The 11,013-nt window shown below is 28.5% G+C and overlaps 1 protein-coding gene across 2 annotated transcripts; it reads left to right on the top strand.

Moving 5' to 3' along the window:
• The first annotated feature begins 4,690 nt into the window (after positions 1–4,690).
• LOC126845595 (profilin-like) lies at positions 4,691–10,742 on the top strand. 2 transcript variants are annotated; one of them, XM_050584335.1, is made up of 3 exons: positions 4,691–5,080; positions 7,330–7,393; positions 9,230–10,742. In XM_050584335.1, exon 3 carries the CDS (start codon positions 9,358–9,360, stop codon positions 9,739–9,741), a length of 384 nt encoding a protein of 127 aa, XP_050440292.1. In that variant the 5' UTR covers positions 4,691–5,080; positions 7,330–7,393; positions 9,230–9,357; the 3' UTR covers positions 9,742–10,742. The 2 variants fall into 2 exon arrangements, with proteins under 2 accessions (XP_050440292.1, XP_050440293.1); XM_050584336.1 differs by lacking the exon at positions 4,691–5,080 and adding an exon at positions 5,192–5,413.
• The last annotated feature ends 271 nt before the right edge of the window (positions 10,743–11,013 follow it).

Below are 11,013 nucleotides of genomic sequence, written 5' to 3'. Positions count from 1 at the left end.
TCTACAGCTTAACGTTTAGCTAGAAAACTCATTATATTTTGTCACTCCAGTAATTTAGCTTCACTTTTTAGTTTTTTCGTGGTCATTGAGTTCATTTGAAATTACTATACATTTTTGAGGCGAACACGTTTTATTGTGTAAGTACACCACCACTTTTCTTCGCTATTTGTAACTACTTTATTTACCTGAATGTCTAAAACCTCGTTAAAACTTAAATTATAATTCTTAATATTTTGGACCTATTGTTATTTTCAGGCGCATTCTAAGACATAATATGTACCTACTATTCGAACAGATAATTTTGACGTTATAGCCAATTAGGTTAAAGAGTATTTATATTGCCGATATGTTTAATGTTCTGAAATTGTTAAAGGATATTCATATTATAGTTAACACAAAAAAATAATAATAAATAAATTGTGTCACGTGCGCCGCATATCGTACAAAAAGTACCTTATGTCTTAAAAGCTGATATTTTGATGAAAAAAAAATTGTTATGGGTAATAGTCATGAGTCATGACGTAAGCGGTGGTAAAAGTGTATTATAAATAACAAAACACGTAAATTATTATTTATGTCACGGTATATTACAATACTTAATAATATGACAATAGTATTACAATTCTGGGGTTTAAACAATGTGAAAAGTCGTTTACAATTCTTAAACCCTGGCAACCGTTCAAAAAGCGAGTAATATGATGTTGTATTTTTTTTTTAAATTAATATACCTAACCTTTTGAGTATATTTTAAAGGTTAGTAGTGGTAAATGGTAATATAGGTCAGCAGCGGTAACCTAAACCGTGTGGATGAATTTGACGGTTTCGACAATATTTAATAGATTATCATAAAATGTCTTTGAATTATACAAATATAAATTAAAATTTTTAGCTCATTATTTTGTTCTCGTTAAATTTGTTTTGACCACGTTATCGGAGGAAAAAAGTTGTACAGAATTAATGTGTCACACTTATCAGAGTTAACCAATTCCAAAATGTATTCATAACCTGAAAATACTTAACGATTCAAATGTAACAAAAAAACGTTTAAAAGCTCATCCTGAAAAGTGAAATTATGAACTTTTTCACCCGAACTAAATAGCTATCAACATTGACCAAAGATGGGATCCTTTATGTATATTAATTAAATATTTTTGCCACCTACCCTAGATTTTTCTCCTCTCTTCTTTAGCATAGCCCTGAATAGAATCTATGTTAATCTATGTTAACAAGGACTAGAAATTTTAAAATAAGGTAGTTTAGTCTAGGAAGTTAGATCTAGATAACTAGGTATTTTTAGTTTTTGTATAAGCTCTATATTGTGTGTTTATTATTAGTATTATACCTAATTAGTGTTTTGACTTTTTAAATCAATATAGAATTTCCTATCAAAAGTGTGTCCTGTATGTATGATGTCAGATGTGTCATATGTTGTGTCATAATGAGTATGAATATCCTAAAAAAAACTATGATTTTTGTAGATAAAATAACAATTTAAAATGCTAGATCGTTTATACTGTATTAGAATATAGGTTAGTGTTTAATATTAAATAGTGTTCATCTTAAAAGAATAAAGACTGAAAATCAGCACAAGCTATAAATCAACGTGTCCTCTAAACAGATGTCAAAGCGATAAACAAGGTCGCGACTTTCATTCACCATAAAAAGTAATATTTATCCAATACATTTCTAAAACAAAAGTTCTTCTATACAATTGTACACATAGGCCACTACCATTCTGTTAATATGTTGTTTAATAATATTGTTTTTTAGGCATTTACAAATCACATGGTAATGTAGGTAGTACATTTTCAACATTTTAAAGGTATCCCGTACCTTTATTTTTATTAATATTTAAATATCTACTCAACGCGCTTGAACTTTTTATTAGTGTGTTTATAATATACCGTATACTGTTTCATGTAAGCCCATTAAACTATTCCATTTTAAAAATATTTTTAAAAAAAAATTTAGTGTATTAAAAACACTGACCAGATCTACGACACAATTTATCCAATTTTTACGATAGTTTTGTAGTGTTAACGGTTTAATGTCTGTAATCTGTATGTATGATAATATATAGTAATATCTAATAAATATAGTTTTATATCATTAAAATACGAATAAAGAATCAACCAACATCAAGTATTAAATATTTTTTTTAGAACTATTACAATAATTGTTTTGAAATTTGAATAAATTAAAACAGTTAAATGTTATATTTTAATTTTTAAACGGGGCCATATGTGATGTCATATGTTTTATTCCGTAATGCCTATAGGAATAATAATTAAATAACGTAACTACAGTAAGTAGTTTGTACTTAAACAAATTGTTATACAGTCGCGTTTGATTATCTCATTTTGTGATATCATAATTAAATATCGAATCCAAATAAAAACTATAAAAAATCAATTTACTGTAATTAATCCAGTAGCCAATAATAAAATCTAGTTAAGTACCTAGTACGGTTTAAATGTGGTAGGTACTTAGACAACAGTCAAATTATTTGATATGATCAGTTCCAACTAAAAATAGAATAATACCATTCCTTGAAACAAAGTGAATTTATAATAATTTTATCAACAGCGCTATACTATGTACAGTGATAATCTAATGAAGTACTTACCTACCGTAAGTATTGTCTACATATTTTTTAAACATAATTAAAAAAATCAAAAATGAATTCAACTAACTAGTATTTAATCCATATAAATAGAAATATTAATAAAACAAGTATTTACAGAACCCTAAATTATGAGAAGAGATTCCGTATGGGCCATTATTAATTAAACCAATTATTAAACATATTCTAATCAAATTTACGTATAAATAGACATAAATTGCAAATGAGATAATCTATAATACATTTTTATGAAGTGTGCATGGCGCATGCCTATATATAGTATATACGCTCTACAAACATTAATAGGTCAATATTTAATCCGAATTAGTAAACAATTTAGGTCATCACACAAAATATTTGAATTTTGGCTCATTTATGTTAATCGCCCACACAAATAATATGTTTTTACTATTTAAACGTTTTTATGTAGCCTAGTAATTTATAAATAGTTAATGATTCAAACTAAAATAATTTGTGAAATAAATAAATAATGAACTTTACGAGGACGCCACACCACCCACCCGTATCTTGGCAGTAGAAGTCGTCGTGAGGGGGACAAGAGTTTTTTGGATTGTAGGTATTCGTAGTTAAGTTACAACATTTTTACAGTAGGTACACAGAGAAGAACTTTACCTGGCCCTTGGCAAACTTAGAAAAAAACACCTTTTTACCAATTAAAAAATTAATGTGATGATATTTTTTTTAAACAATTTGTACACAGTAATCAATATAATAAAAAATATCATTTTGAAAGTAGAATAAAAATACCACTTTTGAAGCACAATTTTGCGTCCCTGGCGTAAGCACAGTCGCCATACCTTTGCTACGCCATTGCCTGGGTCGTTGCGTTTTTATTTAGTTGATAACTTAAACCCAATCCAAGTTATTCATTCGTAAAGATTGTTTATTTTTCTCCAGTATTAATATTTAAAAATGTAAAAACGACACGGCAGAGATAAAGTTTTCTTCTATGTATTGTACAAATTTGTAAATTTTACTGTGAATATTGACCTCGTAAGTTTCTCCATTTGATGGAAAAAATTGTAATTTACCCTATAGAAATGACTGCGGTAGTCTGACAAAAAATGCCAACCAATGAAGAATCCTCATTACTGTATTTATAAGTATACACTTGACCATCAAACTCTAAATTAAAATTTTGCGAAAAATCGTCTAAAGTTTACTCCTTAGAACTTAATAAATAGGAGGTATCACGTTCTCTCAATGTTAAATTATACTGCAAAAGTTAACGGGTTTACTCTCACGTCTGAATTGACTGAATGTCATACGACATACATTCTCCTACAACCTGTGTGTAAGCATGTTGATTAGTATTTAAGTTACAATTTTAATGAAAAATTAAAATTTGCCATGTTAAATGTTAATTAGACTCAAAAAATAATTTTGGAGGATGTATTTATAAATTATAAGTAGTGCTAGACATCTGAAATTTTAGGGTTTTTTTTTTTTTTAATTTCTTATTTGAAACTGTAACTCACAGTTTGTTTCAACGATTAAATTTCTTATTTAAATAGACGTGGTACTATTCATTGAGGAGACGGAGGTTTTTTTTTGACAGTCTAATATAATATGTAAAATGGGCATTGATATTTTAACAAACTGTGAGTGAGCATAAGTGTAGTCGCGATGCACTATAGCGACGTCTTGTATAATAAATAATACGAAACGGGTCAAAGTTTTTACTATTTCAATAGTAATTACTATACTATGTAGTACATGTATGTTGTCCGCGCGTTTAATTACTCTTAAAGAATTTAAATAAAAACAAGGAACGACACGAATATAAATCAGTGTTTGGTTTTATTTAGTTATTAATTGTTTTTAGCATTTGCACACGGCCGATGATGAAACTGTCAAGTGTTAACGAGGGAGAGCGATTCAAGACGTATTCAAAGACCGTGGAGTCCAGGGGTTGGTAAGCTGCGCGGACAACCCGTCGGCGAGCCGCGTCGCTCGGCGGGGGAACTGGCGGCCGTTGCCAACATCCGTCCGGTCCGAGCTGCAGTATTGGCGCACGCGCACACGCCGTACCGATTCCACCAGCGACTTGCCATTATTGGGCAATTGTTACTTGATATTCCCGTGGCGTTCCCTTCGTACCTATTGGCTATTCTTCATAATATCATCCTGTTCGATCATTATCGATCGTCATTTGACTGTCGAAAACGCACAATAATTCCTCAGTGGAACGCATCGTTTTACCGCGTTGCTCTACGACGGCAACCAACAACCACATACGTCTACCTCGTGCACGATGTGTTAAATGCCGTATTGTTTTTCTCAATACCAATACTGTAAACCGACCAACCTACACTTATAGCCGCCACCGGCCGCCGCATACTCACCCCGGACGCCGCTCATATCACACACATTCACGCACCGCACTCGAACGCTGCCTACTCGTCCATCGACATCAAACCGTGTAACGGTCTGCCGGTAAACAAATTTTTGATTTATTTCGTTTCTTTTTACCGTAGATTAATTAATTAATTATTTTTACATGTCTGCTTGTTCGTTAATCAACACCGTACAGGTTGACATACTCAGCCTGCGACGTCACGTTATTCCACCTTTGTGTGTTCCTCCACTCTTACTTAGGATTTTACTTATTTGTTTTCTGTCGTGCATGCTGTATTATCTAAATTTAGGTCATTATGTAGTAGTACCGCGCTCAACAAGGCAATCCAACCTTAACTGCCAAATAAGGCCATTGAAAATTTGTATTGTTTATTATTTAATGAGAAGTACTAAATTCCTTGCTAGTGTTCGGTAAGTGACGACTGCAAAGTTCGATAACGATATATTTTTCTTATTTTAATCGCTCAAATGTTTCTCCCTTATTCTTCATCTCTGGCTAATGTTACTTTAAATTGCATTCATATGTTTGTAGCTGTTGTCTTAAATTTCTTCAATTGTCAATCCAATCAATAGGCATTTAAATGACTCAAAGAACATTTTTACAATTTAATACTTTCTGCTTAGACAAATTTTCTCATAAATTATACTGTTGTCTTATATTTTTGTTTTTTACTAAGTATTATTTACATTTTTAGATTTTAACTATAGGAAGTGCGATCACTGGATGGTTTCTTCCCTCACCCTATACATATTAAATTACTTGTAGCACATATTCTTATTATGCCTAGGGCATAGATTGTATATTTCGAATTAAAAAAAAAAAATTTGAACTACATTTTTAGAATAATGTTAATATTTTGTCTTTGATCTAAAAAAAAAATCTTGATGTGTAAAAAAAAATTAAAATGTTGAAATTCATTAAAAATTTGTTAAATACCATCTTTATTTAATTGGTTTGATTGAAAAAATTATGTATGGATAAGCTCTTAGTGTTTCAATAGAAACAACCCATGTACAATATACAATTATTACGGAAGTATAAAAAAAATATTTACTACATTTCATAAATTACACAAACGCAGAAAAATTTTAAATTATGATATTTTCCATCTTGTACAATAATAATACTAACATTTTTTTCATTTAAACCATAATTTTTCCTTATTGTGATTTTCAAAATTTTTGAATTGGAGATTTCAAAATGTTCAACTTTTGGCACTTTGATGTTTTTTGGGTGACTAACAACATGTGTTATTTGTTTTTAAGTGTTTTGTGAATGGCAATACGAGTGTTCTTTTTTATATTCTATTGTGATTTTCAACATTCCATGCTTTATTTTGATACATCTGTGCGTTAAAAATTGAATTGGTCTTGCCTTCACGTCTAAACCTTTCAACCAGAACACATGGTTTTAATTTTAAATCTCACCTGCCACCTTTGTTACTGTATGGAATAGTATATCAGAGTAAACTGTAAAAATCTGTCTAAAATGTATCACTGTATGTTAAAATCAATTTTTTTTTTAACCAAAATATAATGGGTATATTCAGTTTTTTGCAAAGCAACAAAACATCAGCAAATTAAACTTTCAGATAATTCAATAATTGTTGTTCATTTTTTAAAAATGTGTATATTATATCTTACTAAGTACTTCAATCATTCGAAAAAACATACCAAATTGCTAGCGTGTTAGATATAACAATATAAGTTCTAACAACTTGTCTTTGTATAATATGCATAATATATCACAGTTAGTTTCAAATGAGTTTTTCATTTATATTTTTAATTATCATGATTTATATCAAATATAAACTCATAATACATATTTTTATTTAAAAAAAACCACTTCTCCCTATTTATTTTAAAAGTATCAACAATTTTAAAAATGAATTGTAGTCTGTCCCAAGATAAAATGGGCCTGTACAGAAACCAAAACTCATTACCTACACCTGTTTGCTTTTGCACAGTTACATACAAGAGTAATAATATGTATTAGTTTCTGTGTAGGCTCGTTATCTCGTAGGACAGAGGATAGTTAATGTATATTTGCCTCGGTAGTATATATTTAGGTATTATAACCAATTGATAATGGAAACTATGTATTATTTGTGTTATGTGAATTTAGAATTTAAATGCTATGTAGTTAATTTAACAAAAATGTTTTTTAACCTTAGTGGTTAGGTTAGACTAGTTTCTAAAATATTTTAGACATTTTAAAAACACTATGTATAAAATTACCCCAAGGTTTTTTCCTTGTTATTGTAAATTGGTCATTTATTAATAGTTTTTTTTCTTAATGACTATTTTTTGCTTTTTTTTTATTGTAGAAGAAAAACTGGGAGTTCATTCGATTTGTTGCAGTTTAATTTACAAGCTTCAAATCTATTGTTGGTATGTACCTATATTTTAATCAGTTATATAATTAGCTATAAGTATTTTAATAGGTATAAAACATAACGGTTGGATGATTACAGTAGTATGTAAGAGTATGTAAGAGTATGTAATAGTATGTAAGAGTATTGTGTTACAGTTTTATATATTAGGTGGTATATTTAAATCTACTTTAGTTTTGGAATTCCATATGAGTCCTAATTATTTTAAGAACAGTAATTTACTTGCACCGAGTCTTATTATCTAAGTGTAATGTTTTAAAATTCTGTGACCTCATCAATGATGTCATGTCCCCCCTGTCTCACATACTGTTAACATCTGTTGTAGTTCTTTATTGTCTTGTCCTTCATTTTGATCAGTAGAAACATTGTTATTGTAAACATGTTTTTAATTCAAATGACCATTAATAATGTGATAATAAATTCAAACATTCCTTTATCTTTCTTTATCCATTTTTACTTCATCTTAAGTGACGCGCGTAGTAACAGATCAAATCAAATATTTTTTTCCCCATAATTCTACTTTAATAATTAATAATGTCAGTGGTAAATAATAATTAATTCAAATATTCGTTTGTTATTTAAATAAAAAATGTCCAGGTTTGATTTTAGTGTATTAATATTATGGATTTAATTTGTTGCATACTTCATAGTGTACAACATTTTTGCACTAAGCAAAATCTAATATTGTTTATATTTATTTCAAATGATTTTTTTTTATCATTGTAATAGGTACGTGATGTTGAACAAAAAAACCTTGACTAGTACTAGGTAGAGGGACATTATTGCTGTTGTCTTATTTATCTCTGTTCTTTACGATTAGTTTGCATTTGTGTACTCTAATGCAATTTTATGAATTCTAAAACATGTTTTTAACTTAACTGGTTACCTAATCTATGAGAGTGTATTTTTAGTAGTTGTTAGATTATTTGTTTTATATCAAACAGTTGGATTTAAAATATGTAAGGTTGTAATCATCAATAATATTGATATTTGCACTTGAGCAAACAAAAATAGTGAAGTCATATTTTCAATGTACTTTTATACATAAGTCCTTGATGTGATAAATCTGTGTATAACATAATATCAGTTATTATTTTTTTTTTACTTCAGTACCTTACCAGTTGTAATTTCAATTCAATCAATAGTAAATTATTTATAAATAATGGTGCATTCGAATTAAAATATAATATAATATAGTTAACATTGAAAAAAATTCACACCTTCTATGACAATAAGCAGTTATTGTATTTTGTTGTTATACTAAAGTTTATGTAAACTGTCTCCAGTTATAACCAATTCAACTAATATGATTACTGGAAAAATATAAACAATATTTCTAAATTAAGGACAAGTAGGGCAATTTACACAATCATAACTCTTGTAATATCTACACAGTTTTCTTACTTCTAACAGTAACTACAACTAAATAAATATAACTTTTTCAATTTAAAAAGTATAAAATGCCGTGAAAATGAAATTTGTGTTGTTTAAAGCGCAATACCATTTCAAGTTCTAAGAATATATTTTTATTATTTTCTCACTGATAACCACTTTAGATGTGTTGTTATACTATCATATAAATAGAATTGGGTTTTCAGTTAACTGTACAGCTACACATTTTCATAAGCTTTCCCTTTAATTGTATTAATTAACTACTTAGTTGCATCTTTATCAGTGATTTAAGTTGTGTATATGTTATTTTATAGTTTTCAATAGACAACAACAATTTTTCCAATCCAATTTTGTACAATAAAACACTTGTTTATTTAAGATAACTTGTTAAAAATAGACAACCTTTTTGTTATGAGTAATTAGATTGTTTGTTTTCTTTCAGATTTTTATTTTACTCGGAAGTTTCTGTGAAGAGGAGATATAAATAAGTCGTTAAAATCTTTTAAGAAACTAGAATATATATTCTAGTTTTACTTCTACATTAATAATCAACACCAAACACCTACAAAAATGTCTTCTTGGCAAGATTATGTAGACAAACACTTAATAGCATCCAGATGTGTAACTAAAGCTGCAATAGCAGGTCACGATGGTACCGTATGGGCTAAATCAGATGGGTTCGATGTTAGTAAAGAAGAACTCAGTAGGCTCATTGCGGGTTTCGAGAATCAAAGTGTATTGGCTGCTTCTGGTGTGACGCTTTCCGGCAGTAGATATATCTATTTATCAGGCACTGACAAAGTCATCAGGGCCAAGTTGGGCAAAGTTGGTGCTCACTGTGTAAAAACCCAACAAGCGGTCGTCGTTTCATTGTATGAAGATCCCATTCAACCACAACAGGCTGCATCCGTTGTTGAGAAGCTCGGTGACCATTTGGTAGCTCATGGATATTGAACGATACGATAATGTCACTTAAGTGCTTTGAAAATCAATAATATTATCTTTGATTGGAAACTCCAGGTTATCAGGAATGACTAAACAGATTTAAAAAAAAAACTATACAGCATGATATGGCATTTAATACACATTAAATTAAAATAATCAAACTTTCATTACATCTGATAAATTAATGTTCATGATTTTGGGTCACAAACTAGGTATAGATTATAAATATATTTATATATTATTTTATTTTTATTTATTTTTTCTTATTGAATATCAAACATAATTATTTCTATGTAGCTTTTATTGTTTTTTGATTACTGCTAAAGTTTTTAAATTGTTGCTTGGGAACTGTAGGTTTGTTTTTAAAATAATAAATTATTAGATGTAAGCAAATCTTGGACATCTTAATAAAACTACATAATTATGAATTATAATTTTTAAATGTGTTATAATATAATTTTACACATCTGTTTATTTTGCATAGTTGCCTGAAACTTATTACCAATAATTATTAATAATAGTCAAAATTAGGAAAACCTGATAAGCCAAAAATCTTTCTTTATACTTTTTACTAATATTTATATTTTTCCTATATTGTATACAAACGATCAATTCTGATCTTATATTCTTATCCCTTTTAGATGTTTTTGCTTTATACTTGTTACGATGTGCACATTATACTGTTTTATTTAGAGAAACAGTAGTTAATATATAATAATATAATTTATACAAATCCATGACTCAAATGAAAGAATAATAATAATTGTACCTAGCAGTAATGTATTTTGTAATTTGTTTGATATTTAATTGGCTGTGTGGTGTCTTTATTTTATGTTTATTAATTATATATATTTTTTAATTTCTAAGCAATAATAAATGTATAGCTTTTGATACCAATTTACGTTCCCGTGCAAATAAGTAATTATAATAATAAAAATAATTCTATTGTATAATATATATATTTTTTTTTTATTATAACCAACCAATAAAAATATTTATACAACATTTTACTTCCATAAATTGTTTTTATTTTCTTGATATTTAAGAGTTACTTACACAATATCATAGTTATAACCCTTAGTTTTTTCCCCATAAAAATTGTACTCAATCTAACGGTTAATGTAATAAGCAAATTTGATAAGATTTGGACTTGTGCAAATCGCTGTTGTGTACAGATAATTCTTGTAGTTAATGCTGAGAATAATATTTGATTATAAGTAATGAACTATTGACCTAATGTAGTTCATATTATTGGATTTATCAATTATACAGGTTTTCTGT

This window comes from Adelges cooleyi, unplaced genomic scaffold (genome assembly GCF_023614345.1).
Source record: "Adelges cooleyi isolate 19-005CV unplaced genomic scaffold, UGA_ACOO_1.1 ACOO_flye_CR_arks_rails_tigmint_CR_PRNA_8, whole genome shotgun sequence".
NCBI classification, from domain to species: domain Eukaryota; kingdom Metazoa; phylum Arthropoda; class Insecta; order Hemiptera; family Adelgidae; genus Adelges; species Adelges cooleyi.
The sequence above is the reverse complement of the archived record's forward strand: the minus strand, read 5'-3'. Positions and strand labels throughout refer to the sequence as shown.